This window comes from Chiloscyllium punctatum, chromosome 19 (assembly GCF_047496795.1).
Source record: "Chiloscyllium punctatum isolate Juve2018m chromosome 19, sChiPun1.3, whole genome shotgun sequence".
NCBI classification, from domain to species: domain Eukaryota; kingdom Metazoa; phylum Chordata; class Chondrichthyes; order Orectolobiformes; family Hemiscylliidae; genus Chiloscyllium; species Chiloscyllium punctatum.
In genome coordinates this window covers 42,526,019-42,552,005 of record NC_092757.1, presented here as the reverse complement: position 1 = coordinate 42,552,005, position 25,987 = coordinate 42,526,019, and the positions used below count along the sequence as shown (strand labels likewise).

General features: G+C 46.8%; 1 protein-coding gene across 1 annotated transcript; it reads left to right on the top strand.

Moving 5' to 3' along the window:
* Positions 1 to 265: 265 nt before the first annotated feature.
* On the top strand, positions 266 to 25,987 carry LOC140491291 (myosin regulatory light chain 2, ventricular/cardiac muscle isoform-like). Its single transcript, XM_072589271.1, has 7 exons — positions 266 to 471; positions 658 to 747; positions 2,726 to 2,801; positions 2,932 to 3,033; positions 5,968 to 6,046; positions 23,890 to 23,938; positions 25,634 to 25,987. Exons 1-7 carry the CDS (start codon positions 469 to 471, stop codon positions 25,730 to 25,732), a joined length of 498 nt encoding a protein of 165 aa, XP_072445372.1. The 5' UTR covers positions 266 to 468; the 3' UTR covers positions 25,733 to 25,987.

Sequence of the window (25,987 nt, the reverse complement as noted above, 5' to 3'; positions counted from 1 at the left end):
CCTTTCTTTGCTGTAATATTGTGTTTGCAAAATTACTGACAGCGATGGGGATGGGGGGGGGGGGGGGGGTGGGTGAATGATCCTCAGAAACCTCACCTAACATTATCACCCGGAGATGTGAGAGACTGAGTGTAGAAACAGAGAGACAGAATGAATAAAGGAATGGCCTTCTTGCTAGCCCACCCCTTGTGGGAGGGCCGTACTTTACCCTCAGGTGACTGGCTCGGCTTGCCAGGCTGGCAGTCCCAGCTCTCTGCTTTTCTGAAAAATCTCTAGTTGCTGAAGGTCAGGCGTGTTTCAGATAGCGAGCCGATTAGATTACAGAGCTGAACGCTCGCCACACGGACAGCTCCAGGATCTAAACTTGGAGGCTGGATATTTTTACTCTTTCCGAGCCCACATATAAGAGAGTCGCCTCACCTTGTTTCGTCTGGCTCGTTGAAAGGATACAGGGATCAGCATCGAGAGATGGTAGGAACCAGCATTTTCTCTACACCTCCCCTGGAGGAACCTTCCAGAAGCCTCTGCTTTTCCCTTGTCACACCTCGACTTTGCCAACTCTTTCTTTCCGTGGTTTCTTGTCTTTTTTATTGTAGTTTCAAGAAAGGCGAACCTCTTACTGAGAGTTTGACGTTAACTCTGTTTTATCTCTCTTAGGCCCCAAAGAAAGCGAAGAAGAAGTTGGAGGGAGGAAGCTCAAATGTCTTCTCCATGTTTGACCAAACTCAGATTCAAGAGCTCAAAGAGGTGAGTGTGAGACATTTGGACTGGGTTCATGTCTAACATCAAACTGATTCTAACCACAGTCTCCACATCAGCATCCTGGATATCCATGTTGTGGGATGGAACATCCCAATGTACACTTGGTTGTTCCAGGTGGATTGAACTTGGGAGCAGTGCTGTGGTTTGAGAAGGGTTCCCACCCCGACCTCAAATTTACCTGGACCGTCTCAGACTCCTCCCTCCCCTTCCTGGACCTCTCCATTTCTATCTCGGGCGACCGAATCAACACGGACATTTACTATAAACCGACCGACTCCCACAGCTACCTAGACTACACCTCCTCCCACCCTGTCCCCTGTAAAAATGCCATCCCATATTCCCAATTCCTTCGTCTCCGCCGCATCTGCTCCCAGGAGGACCAGTTCCAATACCGAACAACCCAGATGGCCTCCTTCTTCAAAGACTGCAATTTCCCCTCAGACGTGATCGACGATGCTCTCCACCACATCTCCTCCACTTCCCGCTCCTCTGCCCTTGAACCCCACCCCTCCAATCGCCACCAGGACAGAACCCCACTGGTCCTCACCTACCACCCCACCAACCTCCGTATACATCGTATCATCCGTCGTCATTTCCGCCACCTCCAAACAGACCCCACCACCAGGGATATATTTCCCTCCCCTCCCCTATCAGCATAACGAAAAGACCACTCCCTCCGTGACTCCCTCGTCAGGTCCACACCAACCCACCAACCCAACCTCCACTCCTAGCACCTTCCCCTGCAACTGCAAGAAATGCAAAACATGCACCCACACCTCCCCCCTTACTTCCCTCCAAGGCCCCAAGGGATCCTTCCATATCCGCCACAAATTCACCTACACCTCCACACACATCATTTTCTGCATCCGCTGCACCCGATGTGACCTCCTCTATATTGGGGAGACAGGCCGCCTACTTGCGGAACGTTTCAGAGAACACCTCTGGGACACCCGGACCAACCAACCCAACTACCCCGTGGCTCAACACTTCAAATCCCACTCCCACTTCACCAAGGACATGCAGGTCCTTGGACACCTCCATCACCAGACCATAGCAACATGACGGCTGGAGGAGGAGCACCTCATCTTCTGTCTAGGAACCCTCCAACCACAAGGGATGAACTCAGATTTCTCCAGTTTCCTCATTTCCCCTCCCCCCATCTTGTCTCAGTCCCAACCCTCGAACTCAGCACCACCTTCCTAACCTGCAGTCTTTTTCCTGTCCTCTCCACCCCCACTTCACACGTGGCCTATCACCCTCACCTTGACCTCCTTCCACCTATCGCATTTCCAACGCCCCTCCCCCAAGTCCCTCCTCCCTACCTTTTATCTTAGCCTGCTTGGCACACCCTCCTCATTCCTGAAGAAGGGCTCATGCCCGAAACGTCGATTCTCCTGCTCCTTGGATGCTGCTTGACCTGCTGTGCTTTTCCAGCAACACATTTTCAGCTATGGTTTGAGAATACAGTGTAGTTGAAAGATAAGCCTCTCACTCACTTCACAGAATCCTCACAGTGTGGAAGCAGGCCATTTGGCCCATCAAGTCTATACCAGCCCTTCTAAGAACATCCCACTCAGACCCACCCCACTATCCTATCCCCATAACCCCATGTTTCCCATGGCTAACCCACTTAGCCTGCACATCTTTGAGAAAACCAGAGCTCTCGGAGGAAACCCAAACAAATAGTTGTTGGAGGCTGGAATTGAACCTGGGTCCCTGGAGCTGTGAGGCAGCAGTACTAACCACTGAGCTACCACGCTGGTCCCTCAACACCTCATGTTGGTTTCCTTCCTTTTCAATGTCAGTGTGTAATCTGATGTGGGAAGAGGTTACTCACCAGCTGGTTTGACAATACCTGGGAGTACACATTATTAAAAAGGGTCAATCACTAACACAGTATAGCTGTCGATTATCTTTCTCAGTTATCTTCTGGCCAGCCCAGACTCATCCATTCCTTCCTCAGGCTTTCACCATCATGGATCAGAACCGAGATGGCTTCATCAATAAAGAGGACCTGAGAGACACCTTTGCTGCTCTGGGTAAGGAACCATTTCTTTACTTACTTTAGGGGATTATTTTTTAGTGCTTTGAATGCATAAAAGTGGATTGGACATTGGACATGTTTGGAAATTTAGAATAACTAGTGCCAGCCAACTGCTTTGCCCATAGGCCGTGCTGCCAAAAGTGAGGAGTTGGATGCAATGCTGGCGGAGGCACCGGGGCCAATAAACTTCACTGTCTTTCTCACCATGTTCGGCGAGAAGATGAAAGGTAAGGAACAAAAAGTGGTGACGTAGAACCCCACAAAGGTTAGTAAGATGCTGAGGTTAAATGAATTTGTCACTAATACTGACATTATAGAACATAGAACAATACAGCACAGAACAGGCCCTTCGGCCCACGATGTTGTGCCGAACTTCTAACCTAGATTAAGCACCCATCCATGTACCTATCCAAATGCCGCTTAAAGGTCGCCAATGATTCTGACTCTACCACTCCCACGGGCAGCGCATTTCATGCCCCCACCACTCTCTGGGTAAAGAACCCACCCCTGACATCTCCCCTATACCTTCCACCCTTCACCTTAAATTTATGTCCCCTTGTAACACTCTGTTGTACCCGGGGAAAAAGTTTCTGACTGTCTACTCTATCTATTCCTCTGATCATCTTATAAACCTCTATCAAGTCACCCCTCATCCTTCGCCGTTCCAACGAGAAAAGGCCGAGAACTCTCAATCTATCCTCGTACGACCTACTCTCCATTCCAGGCAACATCCTGGTAAATCTTCTCTGCACCCTCTCCAAAGCTTCCACATCTTTCCTAAAGTGAGGTGACCAGAACTGCACACAGTACTCCAACTGTGGCCTCACCAAAGTCCTGTACAGCTGCAACATCACTTCACGACTCTTGAATTCAATCCCTCTGCTAATGAACGATAATACTCCATAGGCCTTCTTACAAACTCTATCCACCTGAGTGGCAACCTTCAAAGATCTATGTACATAGACCCCAAGATCCCTCTGTTCCTCCACCTGACTAAGAACCCTACCATTAACCCTGTATTCCGCATTCTTATTTGTTCTTCCAAAATGGACAACCTCACACTTGGCAGGGTTGAACTCCATCTGCCACTCCTCAGCCCAGCTCTGCATCATATCTAAGTCCCTCTGCAGCCGACAACAGCCCTCCTCACTGTCCACAACTCCACCTATCTTCGTATCATCTGCAAATTTACTCACCCACCCTTCGACTCCCTCATCTAAGTCATTAATAAAAATTACAAACAGCAGAGGACCCAGAACTGATCCCTGCGGAACTCCACTTGTAACTGGGCTCCAGGCTGAATATTTACCATCTACCACCACTCTCTGCCTTCGACTGGTTAGCCAGTTTTCTATCCAATTGGCCAAATTTCCCTCTATCCCATGCCTCCTGACTTTCCGCATAAGCCTACCATGGGGAACCTTATCAAATGCCTTACTAAAATCCATGTACACTACATCCACTGCTCTACCCTCATCCACATGCTTGGTCACCTCCTCGAAGAATTCAATAAGACTTGTAAGGCAAGACCTACCCTTCACAAATCCGTGCTGGCTGTCCCTAATCAAGCAGTTATGTAACAAGAGTCCCCACTTCAGTAGTTGGTTGATGAATTTTTGCTTATACTTTCCACAGGTTTTGCCATCAGGCAGTCTGATTTCATGTCGAGTAAATATTCTCTGTTTCTTTTCTCTAGTCCAGTATTGTGCTAGTATTCTGAACAGCATCTTTTATTTCAGGAGGAAATATTTACGCATGTGTGTAAACATTGTTATAAACTGATAATGTCAGGATAATAGTTGCTGGACCAAATGACCAATTGTGAACTTGCTTTGTGTATTCCTGTACTGGAGGTATTACAGTGTCTATTTTAAACAGGATTAATTCCTCTGTTGGTTGCTTGAATGTCATTACAAGCACATTAAGCAGTGAGCCATTAATATTACCAGAAGTAATCTCCAGGCAGTCCTCTTCAATTGCTGTGAACTGTTAGCTCTCCTGTGCTCGGTGTAAAGTGAACTGAGGTGGTTGGGAGAGGGAAGGTCTTGTAATGCAGTGGTAGTGTTCTTACCTCTAGACCAGGAGGCCTGTGTTCAAGCCCAACTTGACTACAAGTGTGTGTTATAAGATCTCTGAATAGACTGATTAGACTGATTTCTCAAGAAAGGGAAAGGACATAATAAAGTCAACCAATTCTGGTCTCCCTGCTATCAGAAGGATGTCGTGAAACTTGAAAGGTTTCAGAAAAGATTTACAAGAATGTTGTCAGGGTCGGAAGCTTTGAGCTATAGGTGGAGGCTGAATAGGCTGGGGTTATTTTCTCTGGAGCATCGGAGGCTGAGGGGTGACCTTACAAAGGTTTATAAAATCATGAGCAGGATGGAGAGTAAAGGTCTTTTCCCTGGGATGGGGGAATCCGTAAGTAGAGGGCATAGGTTTAGGGTGAGAGGAGAAAGATTTAAAAGGGACCTAAGGGGCAACTTGTTTCAGGCAAAGGGTGGTGCAGGTATGGAATGAGCTGCCAGAGGAAGTGGTGGAGGCTGGTATAATTGCAGCATTTAAAAGGCATCTGGATGGGTATATGAATAGGAAGGAAATAGTGGGATATGGGCCAGGTGGTGGCAAATGGAACTGGATTAATTTAGGAATATCTGGTCAGCATGGATGTGTTGGATGGAAAGGTCTGTTTCCATGCTGTACATCTCCATGACTGTATGATTCTAAGATAGCAAGATTTTATATCAGGTCATTTAAGCTTACAGACAGGCTAATGTTACTGTCATGCTGGACTTTTATCACGTAATTGCATAAGTGTTATGGTGTAGTTCAAGCCAATTTTGTATCCAATTGCTTAGCTCTCCTGGATCCCATGTGATCTAAGCTTACTAATCAGTCTACCATGTGGAACCTTGTTGAACGCTTTGCTGAAGTCTATATAGACTCTGCCTCCATCAATCTTCTTTGTCACCTCTTCAAAAAAACTCAATCATATTTAACAACAGCACAAAAACAAAGCGGGCTCTTGGTGTTTTGGCCACCATCGCTCCCTCCATCAACACCACTTGCCAATTTGTGTATTTTTGATGATCAATGTCACTGCTTGTGATCAACTGCTGGTGATCTACTGATGGTGATCAATTGGTTTCTGTGGGTCTCCACAGGTGCTGACCCAGAAGAAACGATTCTGAACGCTTTCAAGATTTTTGACCCAGAAGCCAAGGGACATATCAAAGCAGATTAGTGAGTATAAAATAAACCTTCTGTTCTTTCTGTTGTAGATTTAAGCAAAGCTATCATCTAGTCTGTTTAATCAAATTATATAATATCAATATATATAATTAATTAAAATATTAATATTTCTAACATTCTGTTTGGTTGCAAACATTCAACTCTAAAGCATTTTCCATGGCATCCAGTATGCCCAATGGCACCATTGTCATTGAGTCACAGAGTCATACAGCATAGAAGTAGACCCTTCAGCCCACTGTGTCTGTGCAAACCAACAAACACCAAATTACATTAATCCCATTTACCTGCACTGACTCCATAGCCTACTATGCCCTGGTATTTTAAGTGCTCGTCCAGATGCTTCATAAAAGTTCTGAGAATACCTGCCTCCTTTCATCCTCTCAGGCAGCAGATTCCTCATCTCGATCATCCTCACGATGAAAAAATATTTCCTCGAATCTCCTCTAAACCATTTACTCCTCATTTGAAATGAATGCCGTCTGGTCTTAGACAAGTCTGCCATGAGAAAAAGATTCTTACAGTCTACTCTGCCTATGCCTCTCGTAATATTATATCCCTCAATCAGATCCTACCCGACCTCTTCTGTACCGGAGAAACAAACCCAGCCTATCCAGTCTCTCCTCAAAACTGAGACATTTTATCTCAGGCAACATCCTGGTGAATCTCCTGTGCGACCATATCCTTCTGATAGTGTGGTGACCAGAACTGCACACACAGCATTCCATCTGTGTCCTAGCCAATGTTTTATAAAGTTGGAACCAGACTTCCTTGGTCTTACAAAAATTGAAATTGCTGGAAAAGAAAGGTTGGCAGCATCTGTGGAGAGAAGTCAGAGTTAACGTTAAGGTTTGAGTGACCCTTCCTCAGGAGCAGTTCTGAGGAAGGATCACACGACCCGAAACGCAAACTTTGATTTCTCTCCACAGGTGCTGCTGGATCTGCTGAGCTTTTCCAGCAATCTCTATCTTTGTTGCTCCCCACCCCCCCCCCCCGCCCTCCGCCCCAACACAGTGCAAGACCGCCCCCGTCCCCATCCAATACCGGGCCCCTGGCCCCCAACCCAGTGCAATACTACCCCCCCTCACATTCCCGTCTAACCCCGCCCCCAACCCTGTCCAAAATTGCCCCTGTCCCCAAACCCCCCTGCCCCAACCCATCCAACACCGCCCTCCAACCCCAAACCCAGTCCAACACCACCCTCCAACCCGGTACACACCCACCCTCTCTCCGGGGCGGTCGGACTGGACACCAACAACAAGACTGCTGCTGCTGCTGCCTTTGTGGGTAAGTCTCCAAATAGCAGAAACACACACATGGCCACAGCCACAGTCACACACACATAACTTGTTACTCCAACTTTTTGACAGGTTCCACCTTTGTCCTGTACAGGACAATGTTGGAGAGATTATGTCGGGAAGGGCGGTTTAGGGTACACTCCTGTATAGAAATCCAGGGAAAGTGTTGGGGGAGAGAGAGAGAAGGCGTGCAGACAGTCATTTGGAGACCGTGCCTGTTTAATCACTGCAAACAAAAGACGCGCTCACTGTTGGAAACACATCTTTGATGTAATGTTTCTATCGGGACCTCGAGATCTCCTTTGGATAATCCGATTTTCGGATAATTAGTATTTGGATAATCGAGGTTCCTCTGTAGACCTTACTCTTATACTCAGTGGTCTGAGTAAGGAAGGCAAGTGTGCCAAACGCCTTCCTAACCACCCTGTCAACCTGCGACGCAACCTTCACAAAGTTATGTACCTGAACCCCGAGATTTCTCTGTTTGACAAACTCTCCAGAGCCCTACCATGAACTCTATCAGTCATTTCCTTGTGTGCCTTACCAAAATGCAACATTTATCCAAATTAAACTTCATCTGCCATTCTTCAGTCCATTTTCTTAGACCCAGTTTATTATACAGCTATTGTCCCTGCTCAACGACCCAGTTTATTACACTGTAAATGTCAATGCTCGAGGATCCCGTTTATTACACTGTTAATGTCACTGCTCGAGGACCCAGTTTATTACACTGCTAATGTCACTGCTGTAGGACCCAGTTTATTACACTGTTAATGTCACTGCTCGAGGACCCAGTTTATTACACTGTTAATGTCACTGCACGAGGACCCAGTTTATTACACTGCTAATGTCACTGCTCGAGGACCCAGTTTATTACACTGTTAATGTCACTGCTCGAGGACCCAGTTTATTACACTGCTAATGTCACTGCTGTAAGACCCAGTTTATTACACTGCTAATGTCACTGCTCGAGGACCCAGTTTATTACACTGTTAATGTCACTGCTCGAGGACCCAGTTTATTACACTGTTAATGTCACTGCTCGAGGACCCAGTTTATTACACTGCTAATGTCACTGCTGTAGGACCCAGTTTATTACACTGCTAATGTCACTGCTCGAGGACCCAGTTTCGGATAATTAGTATTTGGATAATCGAGGACCCAGTTTATTACACTGTTAATGTCACTGCTCGAGGACCCAGTTTATTACACTGCTAATGTCACTGCTGTAAGACCCAGTTTATTACACTGTTAATGTCACTGCTCGAGGACCCAGTTTATTACACTGCTAATGTCACTGCTCGACGACCCAGTTTATTACACTGTAAATGTCACTGCTCGAGGATCTAGTTTATTACACTGTTAATGTCACTGCTCGAGGACCCAGTTTATTACACTGTTAATGTCACTGCTTGAGGACCCAGTTTATTACACTGTTAATGTCACTGCTGGAGGACCCAGTTTATTACACTGCTAATGTCACTGCTCGAGGACCTAGTTTATTACACTGCTAATATCCCTGCTCGAGGACCCACTTTATTACACTGTAAATGTCACTGCTCGAGGACCTAGTTTATTACACTGTTAATGTCACTGCTCGAGGACCCAGTTTATTACACTGTTAATGTCACTGCTTAAGGACCCTGTTTATTACACTGTTAATGTCACTGCACGAGGACCCAGTTTATTACATTGCTAATGACCCTGCTCGAGGACCCAGTTTATTACACTGTTAATGTCACTGCTCGAGGACCCAGTTTATTACACTGTTAATGTCACTGCTTAAGGACCCAGTTTATTACACTGTTAATGTCACTGCTTGAGGACCCAGTTTATTACAATGTTAATGTCCCTCCTCGAGGATCCAGTTTATGACACTGGTAATGTCACTGCTCGAGGACCCAGTTTATTACATTGTTAATGTCACTGCTCGAGGACCCAGTTTATTACACTGTTAATGTCACTGCTCGAGGACCCAGTTTAATACACTGTTAATGTCGCTGCTTCAGGACCCAGTTTATTACACTGTTAATGTCACTGCTTGAGGACCCAGTTTATTACAATGTTAATGTCCCTCCTCGAGGATCCAGTTTATGACACTGGTAATGTCACTGCTCGAGGACCCAGTTTATTACATTGTTAATGTCACTGCTCGAGGACCCAGTTTATTACACTGTTAATGTCACTGCTTGAGGACCCAGTTTATTACACTGCTAATGTCACTGCTCGAGGACCCAGTTTAATACAGTGTTAATGTCGCTGCTTGAGGACCCAGTTTATTACACTGCTAATGTCACTGCTCGAGGACCCAGTTTATTACACTGTTAATGTCACTGCTCGAGGACCCAGTTTATTACACTGTTAATGTCACTGCTCGTGGACCCAGTTTATTACACTGTTAATGTCAATGCTCGAGGACCCAGTTTATTACATTGCTAATGTCACTGTTCGAGGGCCCAGTTTATTACACTGTTAATGTCACTGCTCGAGGACCCAGTTTATTACACTGTTAATGTCACTGCTTGAGGACCCAGTTTATTACACTGCTAATGTCACTGCTCGAGGACCCAGTTTATTACACTGTTAATGTCACTGCTCGAGGACCCAGTTTATTACACTGTTAATGTCACTGCTCGTGGACCCAGTTTATTACACTGCTAATGTCACTGCTCGAGGACCCAGTTTATCACACTGTTAATGTCACTGCTCGTGGACCCAGTTTATTACACTGCTAATGTCACTGCTCGAGGACCCAGTTTATTACACTGCTAATGTCACTGCTCGAGGACCCAGTTTATTACACTGTTAATGTCACTGCTCGTGGACCCAGTTTATTACACTGCTAATGTCACTGCTCGAGGACCCAGTTTATTACACTGTTAATGTCACTGCTCGAGGACCCAGTTTATTACATTGCTAATGTCACTGTTCGAGGGCCCAGTTTATTACACTGTTAATGTCACTGCTCGAGGACCCTGTTTATTACACTGTTAATGTCACTGCTCGAGGACCCAGTTTATTACACTGCTAATGTCACTGCTCGAGGACCCAGTTTATTACACTGTTAATGTCACTGCTCGAGGACCCTGTTTATTACACTGTTAATGTCACTGCTCGAGGACCCAGTTTATTACACTGCTAATGTCACTGCGCGAGGACCCAGTTTATTACACTGTTAATGTCACTGCTCGAGGACCCTGTTTATTACACTGTTATTGTCACTGCTCGAGGACCCTGTTTATTACACTGTTAATATCACTGCTCGTGGACCCAGTTTATTACACTGTTAATGTCACTGCTCGTGGACCCAGTTTATTACACTGCTAATGCCACTGTTCGAGGACCCAGTTTATTACACTGTTAATGTCACTGCTCGTGGACCCAGTTTATTACACTGCTAATGCCACTGTTCGAGGACCCAGTTTATTACACTGTTAATGTCACTGCTCGAGGACCCTGTTTATTACACTGTTATTGTGACTGCTCGAGGACCCTGTTTATTACACTGTTAATATCACTGCTCGAGGACCCAGTTTATGACACTGTTAATGTCACTGCTCGAGGACCCAGTTTATTACACTGTTAATGTCACTGCTCGAGGACCCAGTTTATTACACTGTTAATGTCACTGCTCACGGACCCAGTTTATTACACTGTTAATGTCCCTGCTCGAGGACCCAGTTTATTACACTGTTAATGTCACTGCTCGAGGACCCAGTTTATTACACTGTTAATGTCACTGCTCGAGGAACCAGTTTATTACACTGTTAATGTCACTGCTCACGGACCCAGTTTATTACACTGTTAATGTCCCTGCTCGAGGACCCAGTTTATTACACTGTTAATGTCACTGCTCGAGGACCCAGTTTATTACACTGTTAATGTCACTGCTCGAGGATCCAGTTTATTACACTGTTAATGTCACTGCTCGAGGACCCAGTTTATTACACTGTTAATGTCACTGCTCGAGGATCCAGTTTATTACACTGTTACTGTCCCTGCTCGAGGACCCAGTTTATTACACTGTTAATGTCACTGCTCGAGGACCCAGTTTATTAGACTGTTAATGTCCCTCCTCGAGGACCCAGTTTATTACACTGTTAATGTCACTGCTCGAGGACCCAGTTTATTACATTGTTAATGTCACTGCTCGAGGACCCTGATTATTACACTGTTAATGTCACTGCTCGAGGACCCAGTTTATTACATTGTTAATGTCCCTGCTCGAGGACCCAGTTTATTACACTGCTAATGTCACTGCTCGAGGACCCAGTTTATTACACTGTTAATGTCACTGCATGAGGACCCAGTTTATTACACTGCTAATGTCACTGCTCGAGGACCCAGTTTATTACACTGTTAATGTCACTGCTCGAGGACCCAGTTTATTACACTGCTAATGTCACTGCTCGAGGACCCAGTCTATTACACTGTTAATGTCACTGCTCGAGGACCCAGTTTATTACACTGCTAATGTCACTGCTCGAGGACCCAGTTTATTACACTGCTAATGTCACTGCTCGAGGACCCAGTTTATTACACTGTTAATGTCACTGCTCGAGGACCCAGTTTATTACACTGCTAATGTCACTGCTCGAGGACCCTGTTTATTACACTGTTAATGTCACTGCTCGTGGACCCAGTTTATTACACTGCTAATGTCACTGCTCGAGGACCCAGTTTATTACACTGTTAATGTCACTGCTGGAGGACCCAGTTTATTACACTGTTAATGTCACTGCTTGAGGACCCACTTTATTACACTGCTAATGTCACTGCTCGAGGACCCAGTTTATTACACTGTTAATGTCACTGCTCGTGCACCCAGTTTATTATACTGTTAATGTCACTGCTCGAGGACCCTGTTTATTACACTGTTAATGTCACTGCTCGTGGACCCAGTTTATTACACTGCTAATGTCACTGCTTGAGGACCCAGTTTATTACACTGTTAATGTCACTGCTCGAGGACCCAGTTTATTACATTGCTAATGTCACTGTTCGAGGGCCCAGTTTATTACACTGTTAATGTCACTGCTCGAGGACCCTGTTTATTACAATGTTAATGTCACTGCTCGAGGACCCAGTTTATTACACTGCTAATGTCACTGCTCGAGGACCCAGTTTATTACACTGTTAATGTCACTGCTCGAGGACCCTGTTTATTACACTGTTAATGTCACTGCTCGTGGACCCAGTTTATTACACTGCTTATGCCACTGTTCGAGAACCCAGTTTATTACACTGTTAATGTCACTGCTCGTGGACCCAGTTTATTACACTGCTAATGCCACTGTTCGAGGACCCAGTTTATTACACTGTTAATGTCACTGCTCGAGGACCCTGTTTATTACACTGTTATTTTCACTGCTCGAGGACCCTGTTTATTACACTGTTAATATCCCTGCTCGAGGACCCAGTTTATTACACTGTTAATGTCACTGCTCGAGGACCCAGTTTATTACACTGTTAATGTCACTGCTCGAGGACCCAGTTTATTACACTGCTAATGTCACTGCTCGAGGACCCAGTTTATTACACTGTTAATGTCACTGCTTGAGGACCCAGTTTATTACACTGCTAATGACACTGCTCGAGGACCCAGTTTATTACACTGTTAATGTCACTGCTCGAGGACCCAGTTTATTACACTGTTAATGTCACTGCTTGAGGACCCACTTTATTACACTGCTAATGTCACTGCTCGAGGACCCAGTTTATTACACTGTTAATGTCACTGCTCGTGGACCCAGTTTATTATACTGTTAATGTCACTGCTCGAGGACCCTGTTTATTACACTGTTAATGTCACTGCTCGTGGACCCAGTTTATTACACTGCTAATGTCACTGCTCGAGGACCCAGTTTATTACACAGTTAATGTCACTGCTCGAGGACCCAGTTTATTACATTGCTAATGTCACTGTTCGAGGGCCCAGTTTATTACACTGCTAATGTCACTGCTCGAGGACCCTGTTTATTACAATGTTAATGTCACTGCTCGAGGACCCAGTTTATTACACTGCTAATGTCACTGCTCGAGGACCCAGTTTATTACACTGTTAATGTCACTGCTCGAGGACCCTGTTTATTACACTGTTAATGTCACTGCTCGTGGACCCAGTTTATTACACTGCTAATGTCACTGCTCGAGGACCCTGTTTATTACAATGTTAATGTCACTGCTCGAGGACCCAGTTTATTACACTGCTAATGTCACTGCTCGAGGACCCAGTTTATTACACTGTTAATGTCACTGCTCGAGGACCCTGTTTATTATACTGTTAAGGTCACTGTTCGAGGGCCCAGTTTATTACACTGCTAATGTCACTGCTCGAGGACCCTGTTTATTACAATGTTAATGTCACTGCTCGAGGACCCAGTTTATTACACTGCTAATGTCACTGCTCGAGGACCCAGTTTATTACACTGTTAATGTCACTGCTCGAGGACCCAGTTTATTACACTGTTAATGTCACTGCTCGAGGACCCTGTTTATTACAATGTTAATGTCACTGCTCGAGGACCCAGTTTATTACACTGCTAATGTCACTGCTCGAGGACCCAGTTTATTACACTGTTAATGTCACTGCTCGAGGACCCAGTTTATTACACTGTTAATGTCACTGCTCGTGGACCCAGTTTATTACACTGCTTATGCCACTGTTCGAGAACCCAGTTTATTACACTGTTAATGTCACTGCTCGTGGACCCAGTTTATTACACTGCTAATGCCACTGTTCGAGGACCCAGTTTATTACACTGTTAATGTCACTGCTCGAGGACCCTGTTTATTACACTGTTATTGTCACTGCTCGAGGACCCTGTTTATTACACTGTTAATATCCCTGCTCGAGGTCCCAGTTTATTACACTGTTAATGTCACTGCTCGAGGACCCAGTTTATTACACTGTTAATGTCACTGCTCGTGGACCCAGTTTATTACACTGTTAATGTCACTGCTCGTGGACCCAGTTTATTACACTGCTAATGTCACTGCTCGAGGACCCAGTTTATTACACTGTTAATGTCACTGCTCGTGGACCCAGTTTATTACACTGCTAATGCCACTGTTCGAGGACCCAGTTTATTACACTGTTAATGTCACTGCTCGAGGACCCAGTTTATTACACTGTTAATGTCACTGCTCGAGGACCCAGTTTATTACACTGCTAATGTCACTGCTCGAGGACCCAGTTTATTACACTGTTAATGTCACTGGTTGAGGACCCAGTTTATTACACTGTTAATGTCCCTGCTTAAGGACCCTGTTTATTACACTGCTAATGTCACTGCTCGAGGACCCAGTTTATTACACTGTTAATGTCACTGCTCGTGGACCCAGTGTATTACACTGTTAATGTCAATGCTCGAGGACCCAGTTTATTACATTGCTAATGTCACTGCTCGAGGACCCAGTTTATTACACTGTTAATGTCACTGTTCGAGGGCCCATTTTATTACACTGTTAATGTCACTGCTCGAGGACCCTGTTTATTACACTGTTAATGTCACTGCTCGAGGACCCAGTTTATTACACTGCTAATGTCACTGCTCGAGGACCCTGATTATTACACTGTTAATGTCACTGTTCGAGGGCCCAGTTTATTACACTGTTAATGTCACTGCTCGAGGACCCTGATTATTACACTGCTAATGTCACTGTTCGAGGGCCCAGTTTATTACACTGCTAATGTCACTGTTCGAGGGCCCAGTTTATTACACTGTTAATGTCACTGCTCGAGGACCCTGTTTATTACACTGTTAATGTCACTGCTCGTGGACCCAGTTTATTACACTGCTAATGCCACTGTTCGAGGACCCAGTTTATTACACTGTTAATGTCACTGCTCGAGGACCCAGTTTATTACACTGTTATTGTCACTGCTCGAGGACCCTGTTTATTACACTGTTAATATCACTGCTCGAGGACCCAGTTTATTACACTGTTATTGTCACTGCTCGAGGACCCAGTTTATTACACTGTTAATATCACTGCTCGAGGACCCAGTTTATTACACTGCTAATGTCACTGCTCGAGGACCCAGTTTATTACACTGTTAATGTCACTGCTCGAGGACCCAGTTTATTACACTGTTAATGTCACTGCTCGTGGACCCAGTTTATTACACTGCTAATGCCACTGTTCGAGGACCCAGTTTATTACACTGTTAATGTCACTGCTCGAGGACCCAGTTTATTACACTGTTAATGTCACTGCTCGAGGACCCAGTTTATTACACTGTTAATGTCACTGCTCGAGGACCCAGTTTATTACACTGCTAATGTCACTGCTCGAGGACCCAGTTTATTACACTGTTAATGTCACTGCTGGAGGACCCAGTTTATTTGTCCACGCATTTCTTTTTGGAATATGACCTGAGAGGTGATGACTCTCACCCACCTATTTAATTGGAGATCATCTCCAGCACTTTTTTCAAGGCATGTGGTCAATTTAAATGTATATGTTTTCACTTGCACTTTCATTGTCCGACACTAAATGACTATCTATACAACACTCAATGGATATACTGATTTCAGTGTGCACATTGTACAGAATCCCATTGTTTCCATGAGAAAGAATTTCAGCAGCCAACAGTAACTTTTAATTTCTTAGCTTCCCAAAGTAAAACATAACATATTTTCCATTCTCATCTATTAAAGATATTATGAATCTACCATGAAGCAACTCTATAAATGTCTTGCGTCATTTCAATCCTTAAGTCCATGGACATAGTAGCAGAAGTCGACCATTCAGTCCATTGAGTCTTCTGAACCCTTCAATGAATCATGACTGATCTGATGATCATCACCTTTCACTCTCCTGCCCTTCTCCCTTCATTCTCAGGTTAAAAATCTAGCTTGGCTTTGGATATCCTTAATGACCCAGTCTTGGCAGTTCCCTGTGGTAAAGAATTCCACAAATTCACTCTCTGAGAGAAGAAATTCCTCCTTGTGTCAATAGATGGAAAGCACAGTAGACAAGCAGGAGACGAGAAGAACACAGCAAGCCAGGCAGCATTAGGAGGTGGAGAAGGCAACGTTTCACAAAAGTGCAGCAGTTCAGTCAACATTTGAGGAGCAGGAAAGTCAATGTTTCCAGTTAAAACCCTTTTGTCAGGACTGGCAAGGGAAGCCCAGAAGTAAGGGGTGGGGGAGGTTGGGGATGGGTGGGTTTGGGGGGAGGTGGGGTGCGGAGGTGGGTATGGCTGGGGGGAGGGCAGGTGAGTTAATGATAGGCAGATACAGATGGGGGATTAATGTGATTGGTCAGTGGGAAGGGTGGAGTGGATGGATGGATAGATTAGGTCAGGTCAGGGAGGCGAAGAGAAGGGGGAGGGAAGGCTGGACATGGGATAAGGCAGATTTTGGAGGGATTTTGAAGCTGGCAAAGTCAATATGGAGGCCATTGGGCTATAACCTCTTCAGGCAAAATATCAGGTGTTGTTCTTCCAGTTTACGTTTAGCCTTCCTCTGATGGTGGAGGAGACCAAGATGGACATACCGCCAGGGAAGTGGAAGGGGGAAATTAAAATGGACGGCAACGGAGAAGTCGGGTTGGTTGATGCTTGCAGAGTGCAGGTGTTCCGCGAACTGGTCCCTAAGTCCACATTTGGTCTCCCCGATATAGAGGAGACTACATCAGGCGCCTCGGATGCAGTAGATCAGATTGAGTGAGGTGCAGGTGTATCTCTGCTGGATCTGGAAGGATTGTTTAAGGCCTTCGACGGATGTGAGATGAGAGGTGTAGGGGCAGGTGTTGCACCTCTTGCGATGGCAGGGAATGGGTGTGATGGAGAAGTTGATGGGAAGTTTAGAGTTGATGAGGGAGTCGCAGAGTGAACAGTCCCTGCAGAAAGCAGACAGGGATGGGGAAGGAAATACCTTCCTATTCACCTATTTGCTCTACCCTTCCCACTGACCAATCACAATAACCCCCCACCTGCATCCACCTATCACCATCCCACCTACCCTTCCCCCAGCCCCACCCCTCTCCCTCTATTTATTTCTGGGCTCCCCTCCCCCTCCCCAGTTCTGACGAAGGGTTTCGGCCTGAAACGTTGCCTTTCCTGCTCCTCGGCTGCTGCCTGGCCTGCTGTGCTCTTCCAGCTTCACATCTGTTGACTCTGATTCCCAGAATCTGCACTCCTTACTGTCTTTAAATTCCACCTTATCCCTGTCTTAAAAGCTGCGGGCCTCAGAGAAAAAGATGACACATTCTCAAGAATAATTTCTTAAAACCACTTCATTTGCCTCCTACTTAAAGTACACAATTCTTTCAACTGAAAGTCAAACTTCGTAATTGATGTCTCTTTTTAGACATTGTCTTGCTGTGAATCCTTGGGATGATGACCTGGGACTTGAGTAACACTTTCTAAACAGGATTGCTAACTTATATTTCAGACGTACTCTACAGAATGTCTGGACCTATTTTTTGAAAAGGCACATAGACCTGACTCTCATTTTTAAGCTCTAACCATAAGGGTGGCACAGTGGCTCAGTGGTTAGCACTGCTTCCTCATAGCGCAAGGGACCTGGGTTCAATTCCAGCCTCTGGTGGCTGTCTGTGTGGAGTTTGCACATTCTCCCTGTGTGGGTTTCCTTCCACAATCCAAAGATGTGTAGGCTAGGGTGGATTGGCCATGCTAAATTGCCCAGTGTTAGGTGCATAAATGTAGGGGAGTGGGTTACTCTTCAGAGGGTCAGTGTAGACTTGTTGGGCTGAAGGGCCTGTTTCCACACTGTACGGATTCTAATTCTTACCTTATTAATAGCACTGATATCAAACTTTACAGTACCTCCCCTCTTCAGAGATCATAAAGCTACCTGTTCATTTTTCCTTTCAAATACCAATAAAACACTGCCCAAAATCTGCAGGTTTTTGAAAAATATTACACTCAGATGGCATCGCTCAGGCCTTGGAGGTAGCGTTGTTAAATTTCCATCTTACCCTTTGACATCTGTGACTTCTTTAAGCACTTTCTGACTTACCTCTGTATAAAAACTATCATTTTGCAGACATGTGGCTTTTATCTTGATATATCTCCACACGTGTGAATATGTGGTCAAAACAATTTGGAATATTTAAGGAAGTTATGATAAGAATATTGCTCAGTTCAAAGCTGATAGGGAATCTAATGCTGCGTTTGTTATATGCTCTGTTGTGAAGCCATCTGAGCAACTGGCTCATCTTGCTGATCTTATCTGAGATATATGAAGCACATTCACTTCCATTGATGGTGGTTTGGCAGAACAGTGTTGCCATTTGGCAAAGTTCCTCTGTTTCACAGAGATGGGCAATTAATTGAAGCAGTGTTGAAACCTCTGAGAATCTGTCTCCTCGATCTGAGAATCTTTTGCTCTGAGAGCCATGAGATCAGAATCATTGGCAAACAGGATTCACAGACATTTTTGGTTTTGCATGAAATGCTGTCGGTTAGACTGGGAGCCACCAAGACAATATTGGAGATACACTCCCTGTTCACAGGACAGGGTGGCTGATGGAAGAGGATGAGTGCTAGAACATAGCTCTGCTTCACCCTGCTGGAATTCTTCGAGGGAATGGATGATTCATTATCAGGAAGGACACAGCCCTTCATTCCACCATGGTGAAGCTCATTGATCATGATGGATTTAGATTTGTATCACATCATTCCAGGATTGTCCAGAGAGTTGGTCTATTGACTGTTGTGATAGCCTTTGAGAGGGTCAATGAAAATGAAGAAAAGGGTTGCGTACTTTTTGAAGCAATTTTCTCAGATTTGTCTCACTGTGGACATCATGTCCATGGTGCTTCGACATGAGCCTTGGGTAGACTTGGTTCAGCCTCAGTAGGAAATCTGATCAGGATGCTGTTCTGCTCTGCAGAGTCATAGAGTCAGACAGCACAGAAACCAAGACCCTTTGGTCCAACTTATCTGTGCTGACCAGACATCCCAATCTGATCTAGTCCCATTTGCCAGCATCTGGCCCATATCCCTCTAAACCCTTCCTATTCATATACCCATCCAGATGCCTTTTAATTGTTGTAAGTGTACCAGCCTCCATCACTTCCTCTGGCAGTTCAATCCATACACGCACCACCCTCTGCGTGAAACAAAGTTACCCCTCAGATCCTTTTAAAAGCTTTCCCCTCTCACCTTAAACCTATGTCCCCTAGTTTTGAACTCCCTTTCCCTTGGAAAAAGACCTTGGCTAATTGCCCCATCCCTGCCCCTTATGATTTTATAAACCTCTAGAAGAGGTGAGAATCCTCTGTAGTTGCTACACTCTGCCCTCACTGCTTGTGGTTTTGTGGGCTCTATGTTTATTGTGTAATAAATTTCACCTGCGAATGGAAAGTTCATAACAGGATGTAGCAGGGTCCTCTGGTCCTCTTTACAGAGACCACATTTCCTCCTGATCTAATCAGCTCTTCATTGACCATTTCTGTGGGACTTTTAACTGTGGACAGAAAAGGGCAAATTGTCGATGAACTTTTCAAGCTGTGTTTCTGTCTGATCCCTGATAGCCATTGTCACTTGTTCCATGCTCTGATGAGGACCTTTGGCCTGGACCTGCCTCTGAGCTTGAGGTTTCCCCAAAGCAGCTCACGTTGCCCTGTCAGTGGCTCCGCAGGGAAGCTGGTTCCAATGGAATAGCCGAGACAGCACCAGGCTGCAGGGAGAAACCCACGCCCCTTCAGGTCACTCTCCTGATCAATAGTGTGAGAGATTTTCAAATGATTTTTAACATTTGGAAATAGTTAAGACATTCTAACATTTTGAAACTTTCATGTACACACATGCTTTTATACTAATGTTTAAAGGCTTTATCGAGCCTATCACGGACATTATTGTCAGTTGGCTGCTTTCCACACCTAGCAACCCCAGCTCCCTCTGACTACACCCACATCACCCCCTGGAATCTGCTGGGCTGCTCAGGGAGGGGGGAGGAGGGTAGACCAGACAGTGAGGGAGAGGGTAGTGGGGACAGTGAGGGAGAGGGTAGTGGGGACAGTGAGAGAGAGGGTAGTGGGGGGCAGTGAGGGAGAGGGTAGAGGGGGGCAGTGAGGGAGAAGGTAGTGGGGATAGTGAGGGAGAGGGTAGTGGGGACAGTGAGGGAGAGGGTAGTGGGGGCAGTGAGGGAGAGGGTAGTGGGGGCAGTGAGGGAGAGGGTAGTGGGGACAGTGAGGGAGAGGGTAGAGGGGGGCAGTGAGGGAGAAGGTAGTGGGGACAGTGAGGGAGAGGGTAGTGGGGACAGTGAGGGAGAGGGTAGTGGGGACAGTGAGGGAGAGGGTAGAGGGGGGCAGTGAGGGAGAAGGTAGTGGGGACAGTGAGGGAGAGGGTAGTGGGGACAGTGAGGGAGAGGGTAGTGGGGGCAGTGAGGGAGAGGGTAGAGGGGGGCAGTGAGAGAGGGTAGTGGGGGCAGTGAGGGAGAGGGTAGAGGGGGGCAGTGAGGGAGAAGGTAGTGGGGACAGTGAGGGAGAGGGTAGTGGGGACAGTGAGGGAGAGGGTAGTGGGGGGCAGTGAGGGAGAAGGTAGTGGGGACAGTGAGGGAGAGGGTAGTGGGGACAGTGAGGGAGAGGGTAGTGGGGACAGTGAGGGAGAGGGTAGTGGGGACAGTGAGGGAGAGGGTAGTGGGGAACGTGAGGGAGAGGGTAGTGGGGGCGGTGAGGGAGAGGGTAGTGGGGAACGTGAGGGAGAGGGTAGTGGGGAACGTGAGGGAGAGGGTAGTGGGGGCGGTGAGGGAGAGGGTAGTGGGGACGGTGAGGGAGAGGGTAGAGGGGGGCAGTGAGGGAGAAGGTAGTGGGGATAGTGAGGGAGAGGGTAGTGGGGACAGTGAGGGAGAGGGTAGTGGGGGCAGTGAGGGAGAGGGTAGTGGGGGCAGTGAGGGAGAGGGTAGTGGGGACAGTGAGGGAGAGGGTAGAGGGGGGCAGTGAGGGAGAAGGTAGTGGGGACAGTGAGGGAGAGGGTAGTGGGGACAGTGAGGGAGAGGGTAGTGGGGACAGTGAGGGAGAGGGTAGAGGGGGGCAGTGAGGGAGAGGGTAGAGGGGGGCAGTGAGGGAGAGGGTAGAGGGGGCAGTGAGGGAGAAGGTAGTGGGGACAGTGAGGGAGAGGGTAGTGGGGACAGTGAGGGAGAGGGTAGTGGGGACAGTGAGGGAGAAGGTAGTGGGGACAGTGAGGGAGAGGGTAGTGGGGACAGTGAGGGAGAGGGTAGTGGGGGGCAGTGAGGGAGAAGGTAGTGGGGACAGTGAGGGAGAGGGTAGTGGGGGCAGTGAGGGAGAGGGTAGTGGGGGCAGTGAGGGAGAGGGTAGTGGGGGCAGTGAGAGAGAGGGTAGGGGGCAGTGAGGGAGAGGGTAGAGGGGGGCAGTGAGGGAGAGGGTGGGGGGGGCAGTGAGGGAGAGGGTAGTGGGGACAGTGAGGGAGAGGGTAGAGGGGGGCAGTGAGGGAGAGGGTAGAGGGGGCAGTGAGGGAGAGGGTAGTGGGGACAGTGAGGGAGAGGGTAGAGGGGGCAGTGAGGGAGAGGGTAGAGGGGGCAGTGAGGGAGAGAGTAGTGGGGACAGTGAGGGAGAGGGTGGGGGGGCAGTGAGGGAGAGAGTAGTGGGGACAGTGAGGGAGAGGGTAGAGGGGGCAGTGAGGGAGAGGATAGAGCAGGCAGTGAGGGAGAGGATAGAGCAGGCAGTGAGGGAGAGGGTAGGGGGCAGTGAGGGAGAGGGTAGAGGGGGCAGTGAGGGAGAGGGTGGGGGGCAGTGAGGGAGAGGGTAGGGGGCAGTGAGGGAGAGGGTAGAGGAAGCTGAGGGAGAGGGTACAGCGGGCAGTGAGGGAGAGGGTAGAGGGGGCAGTGAGGGAGAGGGTAGAGGAGGCTGAGGGAGAGGGTAGAGTGGGCAGTGAGGAGAGGGTAGAGGAGGTGGTGAGGGAGAGGGTACAGCGGGCAGTGAGGTAGAGGGTAGAGGAGGCAGTGAGGGTGAGGGTAGAGTGGGCAGTGAGGGAGAGGGTAGAGGGGGCAGTGAGGGAGAAGGTAGAGGGGGCAGTGAGGGAGAAGGTAGAGGGGGCAGTGAGGGAGAAGGTAGAGCGGGCAGTGAGGGAGCGGGTAGAGGGGGCAGTGAGGGAGAGAGTAGGGGGCAGTGAGGGAGAGGGTAGGGGCAGTGAGGGAGTGGGTAGAGCAGGCAGTGAGGGAGAGGATAGGGGGCAGTGAGGGAGAGGATAGGGGGCAGTGAGGGAGAGGATAGGGGGGCAGTGAGGGAGAGGGTAGAGCGGGCTGTGAGGGAGAAGGTAGAGCGGGCAGTGAGGGAGAGGGTAGAGTGGGCTGTGAGGGAGAGGGTAGAGGGGGCAGTGAGGGTGAGGGTAGAGGGGGCAGTGAGGGAGTGGGTAGAGGGGGCAGTGTGGGAGAGGGTAGAGGGGGCAGTGAGGGTGAGGGTAGAGGGGGCAGTGAGGGAGAGGGGAGAGGGCGTAGCGAGGGTGAGGGTAGAGGGGGCAGTGTGGGAGAGAGTGAATGAGTGCAATCTGTAATGATCAATAATTTTTTAAAAATCAGAGTGATCAGCAGCCACCTTCGATACCACTTTCAATCTCCTGGTTCGGTCAGCTCACTGGAGTTTCTGGTACTTCTAAAAACAATGACCTTCTCAGTGTTGACAGCTTTTGAGAAAGGAATTTCCCAGCCTAGAGCTTGTGGTAATGGATCAGTAATGATCTGACTGGGAAAAATGCAGGGCCACTGACTTTTCAAAATAGGTGACTCATCACACTCTCTGTCATCATTCATTTGTGTTCTTTTCATAGACGGTTTACTCCACAACAAGCAGTTAGAGAATGTTTTACTGCAGCTATTCACATAGAATTCCAACTCTCTCTCTCTCATCCACAATATATGATCATCAGTATACTATCCACAGTATATGATCAACAGTATACTATCCACAGTATATGATCATCAGTAGGCATAAAACAAGTCATATTTTTATTTTCCTTAACCTCATATTAATTCTTACTGCTTAGTGAATCAAGGCAACATTTTAATCAATCTCCCTATCACAGTTAAAGTGCAAAAACTATCTAGAACTTCACAGGTAAAGGAGTTGTCAACTAATACATGCAATATGGTTAAGATAAACTGTTAACCAGTAAAGTAGTACAGAAGTTCCAAAATAGGGTCAGAAACCTGCCGTTCAACCCTGATCGGTGGAAAAATGCGCATCGAGCATCATTTTCCCAAAATATTCCCATAGAGTTATCTGCTTCAGGGATTCTGTGTGGTCTTGACTTCAGCCCTGGACTTTGCTGGAGAAATGACTCTCTGGTCATTGGAATATCTGGGCTGTATATATATTTATGTGTGTGTGTTCCTCTTTGTCCTCGTTCCCTTTGTCACATGATCAGTTGATAGTGATCATGAATTGGAAGGATTATGTGATTGTGGAAAAGGACAAGGAGTAGTTGAACGTAATTGAAAATTAAACAGAGGAGGATCACCTTCAGTGGGTGAGAGCAAACTTGGCTAACCTACTTACTGTCTTTACCTGAACATTCAACATTAAGCTGTCTCTTTTCTGTTCCAGCATCAAGCAAATGTTGACCACCCAAGCCGACAGATTTAATGAAGAGGAGGTATTGATTTCACTTTCTCTGATATTGTCTCTCAGGTGTCCCTCGGACTATAGCACTGGTCACTGTACATTCTCAACTTTTTCATTACCCCTCATCAGCCCATTTCCTAATCACCTCCTCTTTCTATCACCCCTCTCTCTCCCATCACCTGCCCTCTCCCAATTAAACCCCCCACTCCTCATCACTCCCACTCTCCATCACTCCATCTATACCCCCTCCTCATTCATTCCCTCTTTTGATCACTCCATTCCCTCCTCTACACATCCACCCCCCTCTTCCCATCCACCCCCCCCAATCGCCCTCTCTCCCTATTACCCCATCTCTCCATCACCTCCTGTCCAATCACGCCTCTTACCATCACCCTTTTCCCATCACTCCCTCTCCCCATCACCTCCTCTCCCAATCCGTCTCTCTCCCATTACCCCATCACTCCATCATCCCCTCTCTGATCACACCCCTCACCATCACTCCATTCCCATTCTCTTTCACAGCCTTCTATCTCCCTTCTCTGTGTCATCCCATTCCCCTCTGTCAGACCCGTCCCTCAATCAGCTTCCTCCACCCTTTTCCTTGATTTACTCCTGTCTCAATCACTCTCTTTTCCCGACTATTCCCAAACACCTTTCTTTCCCAATTAAACACCATGCTGGGTGCAGCCTATGATTAAAGCAGATTGAAGTTCCTGCTGCTCTTCTGCTTAGTGACACCTGAGGGTGGTTACAGTTCTCCACTGTTCTGTAACAGAGACAGCTGCCAGCCAACATAACACTCTGACATGTGAATCTCACACATGTGGATCTCATACTCTGACATGTGGATATCACACCATGACAAGTGAATATCACACTGATATGTGGCTATCACCCAACATGTGAATGTCATATGATATGCTGCGTTCTGACAAATCACATTTTGACATGTGGATCGTTGGAATATCTAGGTCAATGAGTTTTCAGCTCAGTGTTTGATCAGAGTGGGTGCCTCCTTTAGAATTTTATCCCCACAGTTTTGGAAGTAATGCAAGGTTTCTTGAACAACCAGCAACGTGTTTGACTCCAAAATTATCTCTGAAATACTGAGGAAACCACTCATTTAGATGCAATAAAGTGACTCACCGTCTCAAGAAGATTTAAGAATGGACAATACATGATGAGTGAACTTGTTTCAGGGATGAGTGACTGCTAGGTTAGCGAGCTGGGGTTGTTGAGATTGAGAGATTTGACAGAGATGTTCAAGATTATGATGGGGTTAGTTAGGTAGACAAAGAAAAGCTATTCTCGTGAATTGACTGTAGAAAAACTAGGAGACATAGATTTTGAGGAGAATTTGGAGAGGATTGGAGGAAAGATTTGTAAGGAGCAAGTGGTATGGCTACCAATGATTTCCAAAGGACAGCTACTTGAGGGAAATGTTCCTGCAGATGCACAGGAAGAGAGTGGAAGAGTGACAGTGACTGGATTACTCCACAGAGAGTCAGATTTGGCCAGCAGAAGGTCAATGGAGTGACAGCTCTCCCAGATGAAGCTCTAATGTAGTGAGTTCATGACACAAGACGCAGTGAAGAATCATGGTGATGTTAGCTCAGAGTGACACTGCAAGTGGAAGGTTATAAAGTGTCTATCTCCTACTGAGTGTTCTGATTGCTAACTCTGTGATGATTATGACTATCATCCTGTCCTTTCACTCTTACTCTAGTGTGAACAGATGTTTACTGCATTTCCTCCTGACGTCGCTGGTAACCTCGACTATAAAAACCTGTGTTACGTTATCACACACGGCGAAGAGAAGGACTGAGGACACCCATCCTGCAGGATGACGATTATCGTTGAGACTAATGTGATTCTCCCTCCTCGTAATGGGGATGATCAGGAGGGACAATGTTCACAAGGAGTTTGTGGAATCATTGCAAATATCTTCACACACCTTTGAATGTTAACTTTCAGTAATATATTGCGATGTGAACTCCCTTTTCTGATGATTTAAAATGCTTGTTGTGCATACCCTGATTAGGATTCTGACTCAGTTGTAAATAAATGTCTTTCCCAAGTA